This window comes from Ovis canadensis, chromosome 20 (genome assembly GCF_042477335.2).
Source record: "Ovis canadensis isolate MfBH-ARS-UI-01 breed Bighorn chromosome 20, ARS-UI_OviCan_v2, whole genome shotgun sequence".
NCBI classification, from domain to species: Eukaryota; Metazoa; Chordata; class Mammalia; order Artiodactyla; family Bovidae; genus Ovis; species Ovis canadensis.
In genome coordinates, this window is record NC_091264.1 from 47203596 (window position 1) to 47222121 (window position 18526).

General features: G+C 42.3%; 1 protein-coding gene across 4 annotated transcripts in view; it reads left to right on the top strand.

Moving 5' to 3' along the window:
* The window catches only part of RIPOR2 (RHO family interacting cell polarization regulator 2), a 239897-nt gene that overhangs the window by 127499 nt on the left and 93872 nt on the right, over positions 1-18526 (top strand). For 2 of the 4 annotated variants that reach the window (XR_011251301.1, XM_069563792.1), the window contains exon 1: positions 3618-3983. The exons of 1 other annotated variant lie outside the window; for it this stretch is intronic. Coding sequence is in view for 2 of the 3 variants with exons in the window: in XM_069563792.1 (XP_069419893.1) it covers positions 3923-3983 (61 nt within the window). In the remaining variant the exon portion in view is untranslated. Of the gene's footprint in view, positions 1-3219; positions 3984-18526 lie in introns of those variants that run through there. One more of the 4 variants, XM_069563789.1, reaches the window with a different exon arrangement.

Sequence of the window (18526 nt, forward strand, 5' to 3'; positions counted from 1 at the left end):
GGGCACAGTGTATGCCCAGGATTGGGCTTGCTGAATCATACGGTAATTCTATTTTTTAATTTTTTGAGGAACCCCCATACTGTATTCCATAGTGACTTCATCTTCCAATTCAAGCCCATTAATATGATTTAGGTAATTAATCACAATCCTTGACCAGAAAAGTCATTTGAATGGGAATTGGGGTGGAGGATGTAGTGGAAAGGTTAGAAAGAAAGGGAGAAGAGGTGATCTAGAGAAAGACTTCAGCTCCAGCTATCTGCCTGTCAGGGTATTTCTCAAGGTGGGAGGGGCACTGTTGGCATTTAGAGCTGGACAGGCCTTCCTCTCAAGCCACTATCCCATGCATTGCAGAAAGGTTACCAAGACATTAAATATCAGCCATACCCCTAGTCATTGTGCATCCGCAAACACTCACTATTTCCAAACTCACCCCAAGGATGGTCCCAGCCCCGGCTGAGCTCAGTTAGAGGTTCCTACAGGCCCCAGGCTACATATTCTCTTTGAAAACCCTATGGCAGCCAGCACAGGGGGAAGCCCACTGCTGGTGCTCAAAGGATATGGAGCAACGGGAACTGTCTTTAGCAACTCTTTAGTGATGGGGATCCAAAATGGTACAGCTACTTTGGAAGACAATTTGGCAGTTTCATACAAAACTCAACATGCTTTTACCATAGCGCTATGCCATGCTAAGTTGTGTCTGACTCTGCATGCCTATGGAGCCTGCCAGCCTCCTCAGTCCATGGGATTCTCCAGGCAAGAGTACTGGAGTGGGTTGCCATTTCCTTCTCCAAGGGATCTTCCTGACCCAGGTATCAAACTCGCGTCTCATGTCTCCTGCATAGGCAGGCAGGTTCTTTACCACTAGCGCCACCTGGGAAGCCATTTTTACCGTACAGTAAGTAATCCCACTCCTTTTTATGCACTCAAAGGAGTTGAAAATTTATGTCCACACAAAAACCTGCACATAGATATTTATATCAGCTTTGTTCATGATTGCCTAAAATTGGAAGCAACCAAGGTATCCTTCTGTAGGTGAATAGATAAATAAGCTGTGTTACATCAACAATGGAATATTATTCAGTCTTAAGAAAGGAGGGATTCCCTGGTAGCTCAGCTGGTAGAGAATCTGCCTGCAATGCAGAAGACTCCAGTTCAACTCCTGGGTCGAGAAGATCCACTGGAGGAGGGATAGGCTACCCACTCTAGTATTCTTGGGCTTCCCTGGTGGCTCAACTGATAAAGAATCCACCTGTAATGCTGGAGACCTGGGTTCGATCTCTGGGTTAGAAAAATCCCTTGGAGAAGGGAACAGCTACCTACTCCAGTATTCTGGCCTGGAGAATTCCATGGACTGTATAGTCCATAAGGTAGCAAAAAGTTGGACAAGACTGAGCGACTTTCAGTTTCACTTTCAAGAAGAAACGAGCTATCACGCCATGAAAAGGAGGAAACTTAAATGCATACTACTACGACAAACATAGACAGTGTATTAAAAAGCAGAGACATCACTTTGCCAACAAAGGTCCATATAGTAAAAGCTATGGTTTTTCCAGTAATCCTGTACAGATGTGAGAGTTGGACCATAAAGAAGGCTGAGTGCCAAAGAATTGATGCTTTCATATTGTGGTGCTGAAGAAGACTCTTGAGAGTCCTTTAGACAGCAAGGAGATCAAACCAGTCCATCCTAAAGGAAATCAACCCTGAATATTCATTGGAAGGACTGATGCTGAAGCTCCAATACTTTGCCCACCTGATGTGAAGAGCAGACTCATTGGAAAAGACCCTGATGCTAGGAAAGATTGAGGGCAAGATGAGAAGGAGGGGGTCAGAGAATGAGATGATTGGATGGCATCAGCGACTCAATGGACATGAGTTTGTGCAAACTCAGGGATATAGTGTAGGACAGGGAAGCCTGTTGTGCTGCAGTTCATGGGGTCACAAAGAGTCAGACACGACTTAGTGACTGAACAACAACAACTAGGTGAAAGAAGCCAATTTGAAAAGTGTACATTTTGTATGATTCCAGCTATGACATTCCAGAACAGGCAGAACTATGGAGACAGTAAAAAGATCAATGGTTGCCAGGGGTTGTGGTAGGGAGGGATAAATAAGCAAAGCAAGGGGATTTTTAAGGCAGAAAAACTACTTTGTATGAGACTATAATGGTGGATACATGTCACTATATAATTGTCCAAGCCCAGAGTGTATATGCTGCTGCTACTGCTGCTAAGTCGCTTCAGTCGTGTCCAACTCTGTGTGATCCCATGGACTGCAGCCTACCAGGCTCCTCCATCCATGGGATTTTCCAGGCAAGAGTACTGGAGTGGGTTGCCATTGCCTTCTCCGCATAGGGTATATACAACACCAAGAATGAACCTTGCTGCTGCTGCTAAATCACTTCAATCATGTCCGACTCTGTGCGACCCCATAGACGGCAGCCTAGCAGGCTCCTCCGTCCCTGGGATTCTCTAGGCAAGAACACTGGACTCGGTTGCCATTTCCTTCTCCAATGCATGAAAGTGAAAGGTGAAAGTGAAGTTGCTCAGTCATGTCCGATTCTTTGCGACCCCATGGATTGCAGCCTACCAGGCTCCTCCGTCCATGGGATTTTCCAGGCAAGAGTACTGGAGTGGGGTGCCATTGCCTTCTCCAAAGAATGAAAAGATTGTAAAGCTTGGACTCTGGGTGATGATGATTTATCAGTGTAGGTTCATTAGCTGTAACACACATACCACTCTGGGAGGGAGGGGGAGATGGGGAGCGGTGGTGGTGGAGTGGGGTTTGATAATGAGGGGGGGCTATGTATGGGGGAAAGCAGGGGATTATGGGAAATTGCTATTACTTCCTCTCAGTTTTGCTATGAATCTAAAACTGCTCTAGAAAACAAAGTCTGTTAATATATATGTACATATTTTTAAAACCCTACTCAGTAAACAGAATTGCTAGAAGTAAACACCTTGGGCCAATAACTGCCCTCCATCATCTCTATTTGCATTTTCCGAGCTTCTGACACCTGAGGGGAGAGGACTGAGAAACCCCTAGTGAAGTTGCAGTTCACTCAGATTTGTGTTTGAACAGCAGTATAGAATTTAGCACACTTTGGGTGTTTCCATATGGTGATGCCAACCACTGGTACTCACGTGACAGCTCAGCGGTTACTCCTCATTCTGGGAGGAACTGCCTTCTGAGTTACATTTTCTACTTTCTGCTTTAGTGGTAAGTCTGAAGTATCAGACTGAGTCAGTGTTATTAAATGGAAGTTTTTTGATCCAAACAATTTACCAAAGATGAACTGAGTCATTAAGAGTCTACATGTGCATTAAATTTGGTTTAAGTTTTGGAAAGTTTCTAATCCTCAAATTTTGTTACAAAAAAGAAAAATGCAACTATTACTGACTAAAAGAAAAGCTCTGTCCCTCCAAACGCCTGCGTAGGTCTAACAGAGAGGCTTGCTGTCCTTCCAGATAAATTGTCACTGAAGCAAAACTGAGAGAGGAGAAATGTGAGCCCCCTCTCTTTCAACACTACCCATTGTGTTTAAATTCACAAGTTGGAAAGTTAAACGCCTACCTTCCTCTTTAAGAAAATATGAAAGTTGTTGCTAGAAAATAAAATTCATTGCCCTCAGACTTGAAGTGTTATCTGTGTTCAGCTTCAACCGGATCTGCAGCCCCCTTCCAAAAAAAAAAAAAAGAGAGAGAGAGAATTCTTTCTTGTCAGTGGTGAAAATCACCCCACCTGGAATGCACTTTTCAAAAGGTTCTCGAAGCCTATTCATATGAATGAAGCTGCTTTCTCAAGGGCAGAGGCGGAAGCTGCCCTCTTGGGGTGCTTAGGCAACCTGGGGAAGGGAAACCGCCTCTGGGGCCAGTGAGGCTGCCGGGGCTACGTGCAGGCTGCAACGCTGACCGCCATCTCCAAGATGCAGTACCTGGACCCCGAGGAGCTGCTGATGGATGAAGAGGATGATGTTTTTGGTGAAGGTAAACATGTCTTTCTGGCAGGAGCCTTTCTGATCGACTGCTTAGCTCTGACACTGTTGGAAACTTTGAAACAACTTGGGTAAGGAACTGGAGGACTTTGACAGCATCCCGGATGGGATGATACCCCAGGAGTGCAGCGCAAAACTGGGACAAAGGAATTTAATGGCTCTTTCAAATGCCTTTTTTTTTTTTTTTTGAAACTGATGAAAGGTTCAGTTTAGGGTAAAAAATAGTGCTGATATCCCTTTGTCCCTCTTCTGTGCTCTCTTGTCTAACACCTAAGGGAAGGAAGTCTGTCTCCCTGCTCAGCACACAGCAGGACTGGTTGGACTGATGGGAATGTTCTCCACGGTGCCACGCTGCTTAGCTCTGCACTACACCCGGCTGCCTCTGTTCTCTCTTTGCCTTTGGATCTTTCCCTCTCTCACTCTGCCTGGCACCCTGGCACCCCAGATCTGTCAGTTGCCTCTCCCTTGCCCTCTCCTTCTAGGCTGGGAGGTGGCAGCCTTACTAGTTTCTGACACCCACTACACTGCCTGGGTTTCCCTAGGTAGACCTATGTGGTGGAATTTGACATTAAAGGTTGCAAATTGAAATGGCTAACCTTGTAATCTACAGATTCCTTGTTCAACTGCAGCTTATAAGATTGGGCTGCAGGCAAGAGCTTTTCAAGAATTTGGAACTGTCAAATTAATGGTTATCTGGATTCAGGGACCTCATAAATTCATTTTTATTCACAAGAACCATATCTGGTATTACCCTATCAAGTCATTTTTTTAAAGGAGCTCTGGTAAAATTTTTTGCAGTTACCCAAGTAGTTCAAGTTTATTGAAGACAAATGAAAGAGTATAGCACAGTGATCTAATCATCTAGGATGCAACCATTATTGATGTCTGTCTTTACATTACTTTGTTGTAGCCTCAGAAATATTTAAAACCATATATATATTTTTTTAATCACAATTTAAGACAGCTTAAAGAATATCTCCCCGAACTTCGTTGCTGTTTGCCACATTCTCAGACTGTTGCTTTACTTGGATGACAGGTAGAGCCACTCTGACTTGAAGCTTGCTCTCAGGCTCCATTCCTCAGCTTTCACTTCTACTTACAGATGTTTTCTCTGTGTATACATACTTAGATATTTACCCCCTTCAGGAATTAGAACATGTTTACAACTAGGAAGATAAGCCTAAATGGGACGATTTGGTAGTTATCTACCCAACCTTCAAAACACCAAGCCACAATTTCTCCTTTGCCTCAAAGGGAGATGGTAAAGCGTCTTCCTACAATGCGAGAGACCTGGGTTCGATCCCTGGGTCGGGAAGGTCCCCTGGAGAAGACAATGACAACCCACTCCAGTATTCTTGCCTGGCAAATCCCATGGGCGGAGGAGCCTGGTAGGCTACAGTTCATGGGGTCGCAAAGAGTCGGACACGACTGAGCGACTTCACGACTCGTGTCTGACTCTTTGCAGTAGTGAAGTCGCTCAGTTGTGTCCGACTCTTTGCGACCCGTGGACTGTAGCCCACCAAGCTCCTCCATCCATGGGATTCTCCAGGCAAGAATACTGGAGTGGGTTGCCATTTCCTTCTCCAGGGGATCTTCCCGACCCAGGGATCAAACCCAGGTCTCCCACATTGCAGGCAGACGCTTTAACCTCTGCACCACCAGGGAAGCTACTACTACGACAGTGCTAAAGAGCGCCACCTATAGACAGATGCAACCACTGCAGTATAAATTACTAAGGCCACCTGATGCGACAACTGACTCATTTGAAAAGATCCTGATGCCGGGAAAGATTGAAAGCGGGAGGAGAAGCGGATGACAGAGGATGAGATGGTTGGATGTCATCACCGACTCAATGGACATGAGCTTACTCCTGGAGTAAGCTCCGAGAGTTGGTGATGGACAGGGAAGCTTGGCATGCTGCAGTCCATGGGATCACAAAGAGTTGGACACGACTGAGTGGTTGAACTGAACTGATAGATTAAGTGGCCCCTCTCCGAAGGGCTTCCCAGGTGGCACAGTGGTAAAGAATCTGCCAACCAGTATAGGAGAGGCAAGAGACAAGCGTTCAATCCCTGAGTCGGGAAGAGGCCCTGGAGTAGGAAATGGCAACCAATTCCAGTATTCTTGCCTGAAAAATTCCATGAACAGAGGAGCCTGGCGAGCTACAGTCCATGGAATCACAGAGTCAGACACAACTGAGCATGTGAGCACTCTGAAAATTAAGACCTCAACGAAGCAGGAATTGAGGAGCCTGTAAGATCTTTCTCCTGAGCAGTCATGATTATCAAGGTGATGATTTCAACCTCAACGGGCACTGTAAAGAGTCAAGTTGGGAGTCAGACAAGATTCCGATTCAAACTCTCATTTTGCTTCTTATTACCTATGTGGTTTAAACAAGGTAATTGCTAAACTAAACCTCTGTTTCCTCAGTGGGGAGATGGAACAATAATACCTATTGGGTTGTACAAATTACCTTCATAATAGATTCATAATATTTGCATGGTGCTTCACAGGTGATATACTTTATACTTTTCCAGACTGATTTTCTCATTTAACTTAATCTCTGCAGATTAGAGAGAGAATCCTTACAATTCCTGTATCTAGCATATTTTTATCCAGCTTTTGGAGTCATGGATCATGTTTGCCTAGCTTGTTTGGGTAGTTCCTTCATTTTAAGTAAGTTCCCTGCAGAATATTAGTCAAGAGCTTCGTCTCCAGACCTACACTGCCTGAGCTCTGCCACTTAATTTACTCTGTGATTTTAAGCTGGTTACTCCACCTCTCTGTGTCTCAGTTTACTCACTGTAAAATGGACTACAAACTTCCTAGGGTGGTATATGGATTAAATATTATTAATATTTAAGAAGGTGCTAAGCACTCAGTTCAGTTCAGTTCAGTCGCTCAGTCGTGTCCAACTCTTTGTGACCCCATGAATCACAGCCCGCCAGGCCTCCCTGTCCATCACCAACTCCCGGAGTTCACTCAGACTCACGTCCATCGAGTCAGTGATGCCATCCAGCCATCTCATCCTCTGTCATCCCCTTCTCCTCCTGCCCCCATCCCTCCCATCAACAGGGTCTTTTCCAATAAGTCAACTCTAATTCACAAAAATGGGTTCCTAGAATAGGTCAGAAAGTGATGTATAAAAGGAATTCTATACAGAGTTTTTTTCCATGTCTGGTTAACGTAGTGTCTGATTAGCCCTTCACGTTCTTCTGTGCATGGAATTCCCCAGGCAAGAATACTGGAGTGGGTTGCCATTCCCTTTTCCAAGTATATTCAAAATAGGACTTATCACAGAAAAATTGGTTTATAAACCTCTTTTCAGAGGTATGATAGGGTGGAAGCACCAATAGACAAGGGATTAGAAGCCTGGATTATAGTCCTGCTCCTGCTGTTTTGCAGATGTAGGAGTTTAGGCAAGTCACTTAACCTTGTTGAGCCTCATTTTTCACCTACAGTAAAAGAGTTGATTACATATTCTCTTGGATCTCATTTGAAAAGCTCCAGCATTCTATTACGTCATCTTTTCTGCACAGTGGCATCTACCTAGAGGAATTCAAGCTGCTTGGAGGCTTCCTCCATGCTTTTGGCTCACTTAAACATGCCTAAGAAAGCAGAAAGCCTTTGGTCCAATCAGTTTCCTCTAACATAAAGGAAGGAAGAGGCCTAGGAGCTTGTTACTAAGGCAACTGTTTTTCCTTGTAATGGATACACTTTTAAAGGACCCTTTCCCCCTAAAGAAACACACATTTAGGATTTTGGTCCATTTGGTTGAAAGTATATATAATTCATTTAGATTTATGGACCACAGAAAGATCTGGGAAGAAAGAACGTGAGTTGTGCTCACAATATGTTTTTAACTGCTTTTCTGAGATCCTGTTTGCTTCAGCTTTTGTTTTCTGTGGTTAAAGAAAATGTTAAAGTTCACGTAATTAAGAACCATTGGTGTGTAACTTTGCTCTTGTTCTAGGAAAGAGTTGCATATGGTTAGTGAGAAAGAAAGAAGCAGTCACCCACCTACCCACCAGAAACCTCAGTATTTGTTTCTCTCTCTCCTTCCCTCTTTCTCTCTCTCTCTTACACACACACACACACACTCACACACAGGTTGGCTTTCCAACCATCATCATGCTATTTAGAAAATGGTTCCAATCAGGTAGGCTGTGTTCTTTGCTGGGAGAATGATTGATTTGATTACCATGCTATTGAAAAACCAATAATTGGAATTAGAGAGCTCCTTTCTCATTATTGTTTCAAGCATATCAAATTAAAGAGGGCTTTCATCTGTTTTGTCACTGTGCCTTCTTGACAGGCAGTCTGGTGTATGTTAGTAGAAAGAACTGGATGGATAATAATAGTAGTGATAACTGTAACAATTATGATGGTGATAATAATAATAGAAAAAAAAGTGTTGTGCACAGTGGAGGCCCTTGGCCGGCTTTCAAGGACAGAACAGGATTCGTGTGTGGGAATAAATAGTTCTTCAGGTGGTGGTCTACCAGTAGCTCAGCAGCCAAAATTACTCCTTGGCACAAGTCAAAGTTGCAGTTCTTCTTTCCTTAGAACCACAAGCTTTCCCTGCCTTTGTTTTCACCCCCTCTGTTGTCAAGTGCAGTGATGAGAATAATAAAACCACCACCAGTTCACAGTCATCTGTGGAAAGTATTTCTCAGACTTATATATTTCCTGAACACTTACATGCCTGTTAGGATCTTGCTTCTGGAAAGACCACTGGAACCTGCAGTGTGTTTGCCAGACCTGCAGATGTTCTGGTACAATGAAGCACAGCATAGGATTACAGTGTCTAGGGAGGTTGTATCAAACTCTCCAAAGGAGAATGCTCCCAGATGGAGATAAACTGGCAGAAGGGAGTCCACTCGACAGATAGCTGCTTGTCAGTCTTAAAGAGATCAAGAGATGCTTGGGGAAAAAAATGCTACACAGTTTTGAACCAAAGCTCTCTCCTTTCCTCAAGCCAATTAAGCCAACATTTTTCCCCCTTTCAAAAGTAACTTCAAAAAAGTTTGTCAAAAAGAGAATTCTAAGTAGAATAGATGCCCACTTTGTCTTTCTTTGTAAACTGCTTATGAAGCCAAAGTACATTTTTTTTTAAAAATAAGTTAACAGTTATGCAACCTGTTGTAATCTGGCATGTTTTGATATTGTTTACTGAATTACATTTTCCCTTTCCAAAATTGAAAGAAGAAAAGGAAGAAGGAAAGAAGAAAGGAAGGAAGAAGAGATTAAATAAGTTTAGGTACAAAACCAATAGATTCTGAAAGTTCAGGCTGGTTTAGTCAAACCCTTTATGGGGAAAGTGTTGAGAGAGAGAACATAAAGTGTATGTGCCTTGGCTAAACAGAGTTAGACTTTTTTGTTTGATTATGCCACATTTCTTAGTTATAAATATAATAATTGTAATTTGGCTGTGTTAGTCCTTTTTCAAAAATACTCGTATCTGGGGTTCTCAAATGAAACCCAAGTAAGGGATTGAAGAAGGAGCAGGAAGAGTCTACCGTACTTTCCTGGGCTGAAAAAAGTTGATCATTCTTTACTTTTGCAGTTTGCTAGATCGCTTGGATCAATTTCCATTCTCGGACTCCTAGAGAAATGCTTCAGTTGGAAGTCGTTTTCCCTACTTTATTTGTCACAGAGGCCGAAGCAGACACAGACCTCCCCACAATTATTCATGCCTGTGTGACCTATGCCTTGGATTACTACAAAACATTCCCTTCCCAGAGATGTCTAGGAAGCTTGCTTTAGCTGGTGCCAAAGAGATGGTGTCATTTCAGGGGCACAAACTAAAATAGTACATTGCACTAAAGCGATGCAGGCTGTCTTAGCCACCAGTCCACCCCTTGATTTACGGCCCCTAGTGACCTCTGGGTGACCTACTTAGATCAGGCCAAAGCTAAAAAGGGGCCCAGTGTCACAAATAAAGTACTTAAAGTGCTCATTTAATAATTTTATGAGCAGCCAGTAAAGTCTTTTCAGGAACGGTATGAGATAGCCTTGAGTATATCTTCTATAGGACTTGAGTTGAAATACAAATATATGCATAACCACTGTTTGTGTGGGGGGGAAAAGTTAAAAAAAGAAAAAAGAAATGTGTACTTGTTATGACCAAAGCAGTGAAATAAATTGGGAGAATTGCCCTTGCTCCTTGATAAGAATTACTTCACTCCTGAAGTCAGCATATTTTTTATAAAGAGATGTGCTATATCCAGTTACCTATGCCTCACATGTTTTCCTGTACTTAGCAAATATCAGCTCATTCCACTTCTCATTTAATTTTAGATGGCTAAGTTTGGTCTATGAATTGTTTACCAAACAGTGGTGACATTGAATGAAAAGATTTGCAATTCAGTTGGTTTTAGAAGAGATTTTAAAGACGGAAAAGTATTAGTTGAATCAAGTTGAAATTATTTCAAGTATCTGAAGGACAGGGAAGAAGGAAAAATGATAGTGACTGGTCCCAGCAAGCAAAAATAGAAAGAAGAAAATGAAAATACCCCACTGCAGGGGCTGGTAGGGTTTTGAACATGCATGTACTTCCTTGACAGAATGTTCCAGGCTGCATTGGAGTTGGAGGCTGGTTTCTGGGGAGCTGAAATGTGGATGTGCCTGACTGACCAGAAGGGTCATGATTCCATAACATGTGTACGATCCATAGTGAAGGGATTTGGCAAGAATCTGAAGTGTTTGATCCCTGTTGATAGACAAACCAGGTCATAAGCTGAAAAACCACTGCACTTTGTGCTGTGTAGACAAAGCCTATCTCATCACTTAGCAAGAATTTCCCTTCAAGAAAAATAGAACAATTTACTTGATCACTTTTAGATATTTTTAAGAGAAATATTTTGACATATGTGCTGGGATAACGATCACAAAGCAGGTATAATGGCCAGTTTCACTCCAGAAGGCAAATTCATGATAATTTATACTATCATCATTCTTTCACGTGTGGACTTTCCATAGCTTACACTTTTCATGCCTTAACCTGCTAAACAGAGGCTTCAGGCAGAAGACATTTAAGATCAGTTATGGATACAAAGTAAAAGTTTTAGGTGTTAAACTGTGAAAGTAAGGAAAATGTGAACTTTTGGCAGGGTGACTTGTCTATTTTCCCAACTGTTGTTCATTTGCTAAGTTGTATCTGACCCTTTGCAACCCCATGAACTGCAGCACACCAGGCTCCCCTGTCCATCACTAACTCCCAGAGCTTGCTCAAACTCATGTCCATTGAGTCGCTGATACCATCCAACCATCTTATCCTCTGTCACCCCCTTCTCATGCCCTAATCATTCCCAGCATCGGGGTCTTTTCTAATGAGTTGGCTCTTCTCATCAGGCAGTGAAAATATTGGAGCTTCAGCTTCAGCATCAGTCCTTCCAATGAATATTCAGGATTGATTTCCTTTAGGATTGACTGGTTTGATCTCCTTATTGTCCTGGGGACTCTCAAGAGTCCTCTCCAGCATCACAATTCGAAAGCATTAATTCTTTGGCCTTCAGCCTTCTTTATGGTCTTACATCTGTTCAAGATTACTAGAAAAACCATTTGTTGTTTAGTCATTCAGTTGTGTCCAACTCTTTGTGACCTCATGGACTGCAGCACGCCAATCTTCCCAATCCTTTACCATCTCCCAGAGCTTGCTGAAACTCATATCCATTGAGTCAGTGATGCCATCCAGCCATCTAACTTTGACTATATGGACCTTTGTCAGCAAAGTAATATGCTGTCTAGGTTTGTCATAGCTATTCTTCCCAGGAGCGAAAGTCTTTTAATTTTGTGGCTGCAGTCACCATCTGCAGTGATTTTGGAGCCCAAGAAAATAAAGTCTGTTACTGTTTCCATTGTTTCCCCATCTATTTGCCATGAAGTGAATGGGACTGGATGCCATGAACTTAGTTTTCTGAATGTTAAGTTTAAGCCAGTTTTTCTACTTTCCTCTTTCACTCTCATCAAGAGGCTTTTTATTTCCTCTTCACTTTCTGCCATAAGGGTGGTGTCATCTGACTATCTGAGGTTGTTGATATTTCTCCCAGCAATCTTGATTCCAGTTTGTGATTCATCCAGCCCTGAATTTCACATGATGTACTCTGCATATAAATTAAATAAACAGGGTGACAATATTCAGCCTTGACATAGTCCTTTCCCAATTTTGAACCAGTTCCAACTGAGGGAGAGAGAAAACACTGGGTCAAGCTTTGTAAAGATTGTCATTAATAGATAACCTGGTAAACATAGAAAAGATCTTCTGCTGTATTAGGAGACTTAACCCTTAATAAAGAGAAGAAAGAACAAGTTGCTGCTTTCTGGAAAGTGACGAAGTTGCGGTGTCATCTTTTCACTGCAGATCTTTCCTTCTTAGTCTTTGGATCATTGGTTAAAAGTTTAAATATTTGTACTATACAACTCAAACAGCGACAGGAGAACACCAGCTGGTCTCTTCTGCCTCTTGACGTCATTCTAAAGTGTCCATTCAGTGTAAGAAATAATGAGCTGAGAAACAGGAAGAAAATAATTCGACTTTCAGATCACAGATTGAGTCAGCTGGCTGAGCAGTTGAAGATAATTTTTTTTCTATCTAAATTAGCATTTGGGAAACTCTGAGAGGGAGCAAATATGAAAGCATGTTCTGTGGTGGGATTTTCTTTGCTATTTATAACAGCGCCATGAACTGATAGAATGGCGTTTGAAAAAAAGTGTGTCAAAGAATCAAATACGCAGATACAATTTGTAGAAGGCACCTTTCACCACTTTTAGATAAATTATATGGACTGAAATATTATGAAAAACAACTTCTCTCCCTTCAACTTCTGGTTTACATGCCAAAGGTTATCAAGACGAGACATTTCTCAGCCCCCTATTAATCTCCATTAGCATCCTAAAGACTAAACAATCAATGATAATTTAGAGTCTTAATGTAAAGCAGGATAAAAAGCTTTTTCAGGAAACATTGCTATTTTGAATGGTCTGTGCTCTACAGTCTGAGTAAAAACCATATGCTTGCTCTGCACACAGTTTCCATAGGAGGACACAGGGCTGTATTGAGTGCTTCACATGCAAAAATTCTAGAGCCACCCATGTTTAATAAATCTTTGATGATTTTTTTTTTAACCACTCAGATTTCCAAACTGAGGGAAGGTAGCAGGGCTGAAAGAACCAAATATCTGTACTCAAAACACCTAAGTCAACCTAATAGCAGTTTGACTTTAGGCAAGCTACCTAACCCCTCAGAGGTTTCACTTCCCTTCTTCCACTTGGAGATAGATGATGATAATTATAGTGATGATGATGGGGGATGGTGGTCACCTGCCCCCCAAATCGCTTAATATTAATGGAGATAATGTCTGAGACCATGGGAAGCCAGTAAGGGCTTCCTGGTTAGTTACATTACTAATTTAATGTCGGTTGGTTTTTCATTGTGATTTTCATAGCTGTCCCACTCTCCCAAGTCTATACAATCTCCCTCTTCTACTCTTGGCCTGTGATCAACAAAGACACTAGCTGATGAGAGCAGAGCTATGGAGACTGCTCACGACAAATGCTTCCCTGGGAATAGAAAGGTGCGTCTGGCTTATGAATTAACAAGCCTGACTGCTTGCTATCTGACCTCCACCATATGACCAAGGCAGGGCTCAGAATAACCCCATCAGACAGAATAAGTACATGATTTCCTACCTTTTTTTATTTTTGGTGGGAGGGACTAACCAATCTGGTCTCCCTCTAAAAATTCTTAGAGTTTTAAAATAAGCTATGGCAGTTTTCTTGTGGAGAGAGTCCCCTTTGCCTCAGTCAGGAATGCAGGAGGTGAAGAATCGTATCTTCAACATTATCTTTACAATACACAGGCCCTTTCTCCAGGGTAAATATTTACCTGCAGTAAACATACCCCAGTTACTGCCTCCCCATCACTTTACAGAGTACTTTTTAAAAAGTAACTTGATAAAGGCTGGGCTTTCTATATTTGTTAAACTGTTTCTAATTTAAAGATGACACTTATTGAAACTTGCATTATGTATATGTTAAGAGCATTTTAGGATGGTAATTAAGATTCTAAACAAGCCTCTACAACATTTCCTCTAGTGGTGTTTTGCTTTGTTTTTACTTCCATTGCTGTTTAAAGATATTTTTCAGTGGTAAAACCTCCTGGAGAAAAGCATAGTCATCTGTTTGCATATAAATTAAGCGCATGCTCAGTCATGCCCAATTCTTTGCGACCCCATGGACTGTAGCCCACCAGGCTCCTTCTATCCATAGGATTTTCCAGGCAAGAGTACTGGAGTGGCTTTCCATTTCCTCCTCCAGGGGAACTTCCTGACCCAGGAATTGAACTCATGTCTCCTGTGTCTCCTGTGAATTCTTTACCACTGAGCCACCTGGGAAGCCCATGTGTTTACAGAAAGACAAACATTAGTTCAATTGTTTAATATTAATAATTATACTTCATGGAATAGAAAGTACATTAATAGGATCTACCCACTGTGAATTAATCACCAAATCTTTATTGAGTACCACTCAGAAAGAGTTAGGACAAGGGGACAGGACTGGTCAGGCTGGAAATGGCCCCAGCTATAGGAGGGCAGACTGAAAAGCGGTCAGCCCAGATCCTCCCCACTCCTGGAAAGACAACCACTGGTGGCTCAAAAGCATTGTCTTCTATTTGAGAAAAGGCAACATATCTTGTCATTTATGTTATGACTATAGTGCAGAAGACAGGAAGAGCCCTGCATGTCTTCCTAACATCAATGATACACCCAAAAGGCGGACATTTATGCCTTTATAAGCTGCTGGGCAACGTTGAAAACAGCACATAGCAAGTCAGTAGCTCATTACCCACCCCTTGACCTGAGCAGGAGTTGGCAAACCATGGCCTGCAGGCCATACACAGCCCACTGCCTGTTTCTGCCCAGCCTGCAAGATGGCAATGGTTTTTACAGACGAGCATTTGTAATCAGTTTGATAATCAGGAACATTGACCTTCAACTCCAGTTAAGCAAGATATTATCACTAAGAAAAAGAATTCCATTCTTCTCCTTAGTCGACTGTGTGTGTGTTAGTCACTCAGTCGTGTCTAACTCTTTGCAACCATATGGACTATAACCCCCAGGCTCCTCTGTCCATGGAATTTTCCAGACAAAAATATTGGAGTGGATTGCCATTCCCTTCTCCAGGGGATCATCCTGACCCAGGGATTGAACCTGGGTCTCCTGCATTGCAGACAGATTCTTTACCATCTGAGCCACCAGGGAAGTCCCTTAGTGGACTGGTATTACCATAAGTGCTCAATTATTACACAAAGTGCTCAATTATTATATTTTGAATTTTGGCCATATAAAATGTGAGATTTGGTTTCCTCTCTTGTTGTATGTATGTAAACAATTTCCTCATTTTTTACATCTTGGCTCCCAAAGCCTAAAATATTTACTTTCTGACTCTTTACAGAAAAAGCCTGCTGACCACTGGTTTAAGTCATCAGGTTCCATCATTTTGCCTCTTGAGGTCATTGAGAGTTTCTTAACCATTTCTCCCACCAGCTCTTCCCCTTTTCATGTCTGCTGAGAAAGTTCTATCATTTTCAAATCCCTTTTAAGAGGAGATTTGTTCCCTCTTAAATATTCTTTTTATGAGAACACATGTCCCTCAAATTACATTGCTGCTGTAACATCAGCTGGTAGGATGATGAAAAATTGATAGTTTAAGACAAAACCAAAGACAGGAAATGCAGGGTGGGAGAGGGTAGAAACAGTAGCATCCATCAAGTAAGGAGAGAGACAGAGGAGGACTAAGGGCCTATTCTCCGTTAGGTGAAAGAAGGTAACAGTCAGGAGGCGTCCAGGGCCCCCTGACTTACACCGCTGCATCACCTCAAGGCACTGTCCTCTTCATCTGACTCTTTGGGTTTTTCATCCCTGAGATCTGAAATCCTTGGACCTCCTTGTAAGAGATGGTTGATGCACAAACATGATCAGTGCCATCTTCTTGGCTCTTCCACACATGTCAGCCCAAGTCTCTCAATTCATCAAGGAGTGATAGTGCCAGACCCTGGGGCATCATTCAAAGAAACCACAAATTGGAAATATAACCCCCTTTACATTAGGAGATTAGATGGGATTAGCAGAACTTTGATCATCCTCAAAACAGTGCTGGCTCTTGCCCACTGCCCTCTTCTGTAAGGCAGATCTGCCGGTGTCCACACAGCCTGCATGTTAATTTGAGGACAAGGAAGCCTTTTCAAAACAGGCATAAAAGAGAGAGTGAAAAACACCACCCCACACACCCTTGCACGTTTGGTAGGCCACTTGGCTCCTAGTTGCTAAGCATTGAGAGGAGCTGGAATGTTCAGCACTATTAGACATCTCTGAGCAGTTCTAACTTGCTGGAGGGGAAAAATATATTACTGTTAAAAAGAGTTTGGGGGCCATTATGCACTGTCAATGAGACTGTAAAGTGGTGCAGCCACTATGGAAAGCAAGTGTAATTCCTCAGAAAATTACAAGTAGAGTTAATATATGATCTAGCAATTCCACCTCTGGCCTTGTACCCAAAAGAACTGAGAGTAAGGTCTTGAGAAGATAGTTGTACATCCACATTCATAGCCCCATTATCCACAATAGTCGAAAGGTAGAACAACACAAGTTTCCATCAGCAGATAAATGGGTCAACAAAATACGGTATGTACATACAATGGAATACTATTCAGCCTTAAAAAGGAAGGGAATTCTGGCATGCTTTAACCTGGATGAACCTTGGGGACATTAAGCTTGGTGAAATAAGCTGGTCACAAAAAGACAAATCACTATATAATCATGAATATGAGGTGTCTAGAGTTGTCAAATTCATAGACAAAAAATGGCATGTTGATTGGCAGGGGGTGGAAAATAATAAATAAAATTAAAATAGAGGTGGCAGGGAGGAAGTGGGAAGTTGTGGTTTAATGAGTATAGCTTCAGCTTTATAAGATGAAAAGAGTCCTGGAGATTGGTTACACAGCAATGTGAATGAACTTAGCACTACTAAACTATACACTTAAAAATGATTAAGATGGTAAATCTTACATCACACACATTAGATTTACATATATATGTCCACATTAAAAAAAAATTAGGAATAGTTATACCAAGAAACAGGAAAGAACAGGCAGTACCTGAAAGTCTGCAAAATGGTTGCTTTTTCTTGAGCTATGTAAACTTAACAGCAGGGAACTGAATTCTCATGTGATATAGAAATGGTTCCAGGGAGCTGACGCTGGGCATATCTGACACAATCTTAAAAGGACTGTTTTCTCCATAACAGGATGTTTAAGAGTTAGATCTGGGAATTTTTCCTACCAATGTCTGCCTAGTTGGAAATCAGTTTTAGAATCTCTGAATAAATATTTTGAGATTAGCGCTTACTGAAGCTCTTCTACAAAAGAGTAGCATAATTAGCAGAGAAACCCCCGTCAGGAGCTTATGAACTATATAGGGATAGAAGATGGATTATTTTTTCATTCATTAAAGACTATCCGCTGATAGTCTACCATGGGCCAGATTCAGCTCTATTCAGCTCTTGCATCAGCAGTGACTATGACAAAGCCCCAGACCTGGTGAAGTTCTGCTGGTGGTAGAGGGAGCCAGACAGTAAACAAACAAGTAAAAACACGATGTGTCAGATGGAGAGAAGTGTTACGGAGTAAAAGTAAGTGCAGGATGAGAAGAGTAGAGCATGGTGGTCAGAGAAGGCTATGCTGGCAAATGCCCAGAGGCTTCAAGGGACTGCAGGGTTGGCCTGGATATCAGAAGGGGAAGGTTCCAGCAAGAGTCAGAAGGCCAGTGTGGCTGCAGCACAACATGAGCAAGACTGAGAGCAGTAGAAGATTTGATCCAAGAGGTTCCTGGGGGCTGTGTTAGGGGGATGGACCCAGCTCTTGTACAGCCTTACAGGCCACTGTAAGCATTTGGGTTTTAGCTCTATGGGAGATGGGGAACCGCTGGTGAAGGTTGAGCAGAGTGACATAATCTGGTTTGCCTCTCAAAAGCATTATCTGACTACTGTCTAGAAAATAAAAATGGCATAAAGGGCAAAAGCAGGGGAGCCAGTTAGGGGAAGATGGCAACAGTCCAGCAGAGAATTGGTGGAGGCTTACCAGGCCTGATAGTGATTGAATTCTGGAGGTGAGGGGGAAAAGGCACTAAGGAGAACTCCAAGACTCTGATCCAGGCTTCTGGAAGGATGGGCTGCTCTTCATTGAGGTGAGGAAGGCTGCTGGAGAAGTAGGCTTGGGGTGGAGGCCTGATGGGGAAGTAGGAATCCACTTGGGGATAGTTGAGCTATAAACAGGGAATGACTTCATGAAGTTCCTCTCCAAGTACCCAGCATAGTGGGCACTAGGAAATATCTGTTGAAATGTTGATGATAAAGCAGCATATAGATGAATGGATAAGAAAGCTGTGGTACATATACACAATGGAGTATTACTCAGCCGTTAAAAAGAATTCATTTGAATCAGTTCTGATGAGATGGATGAAACTGGAGCCGATTATA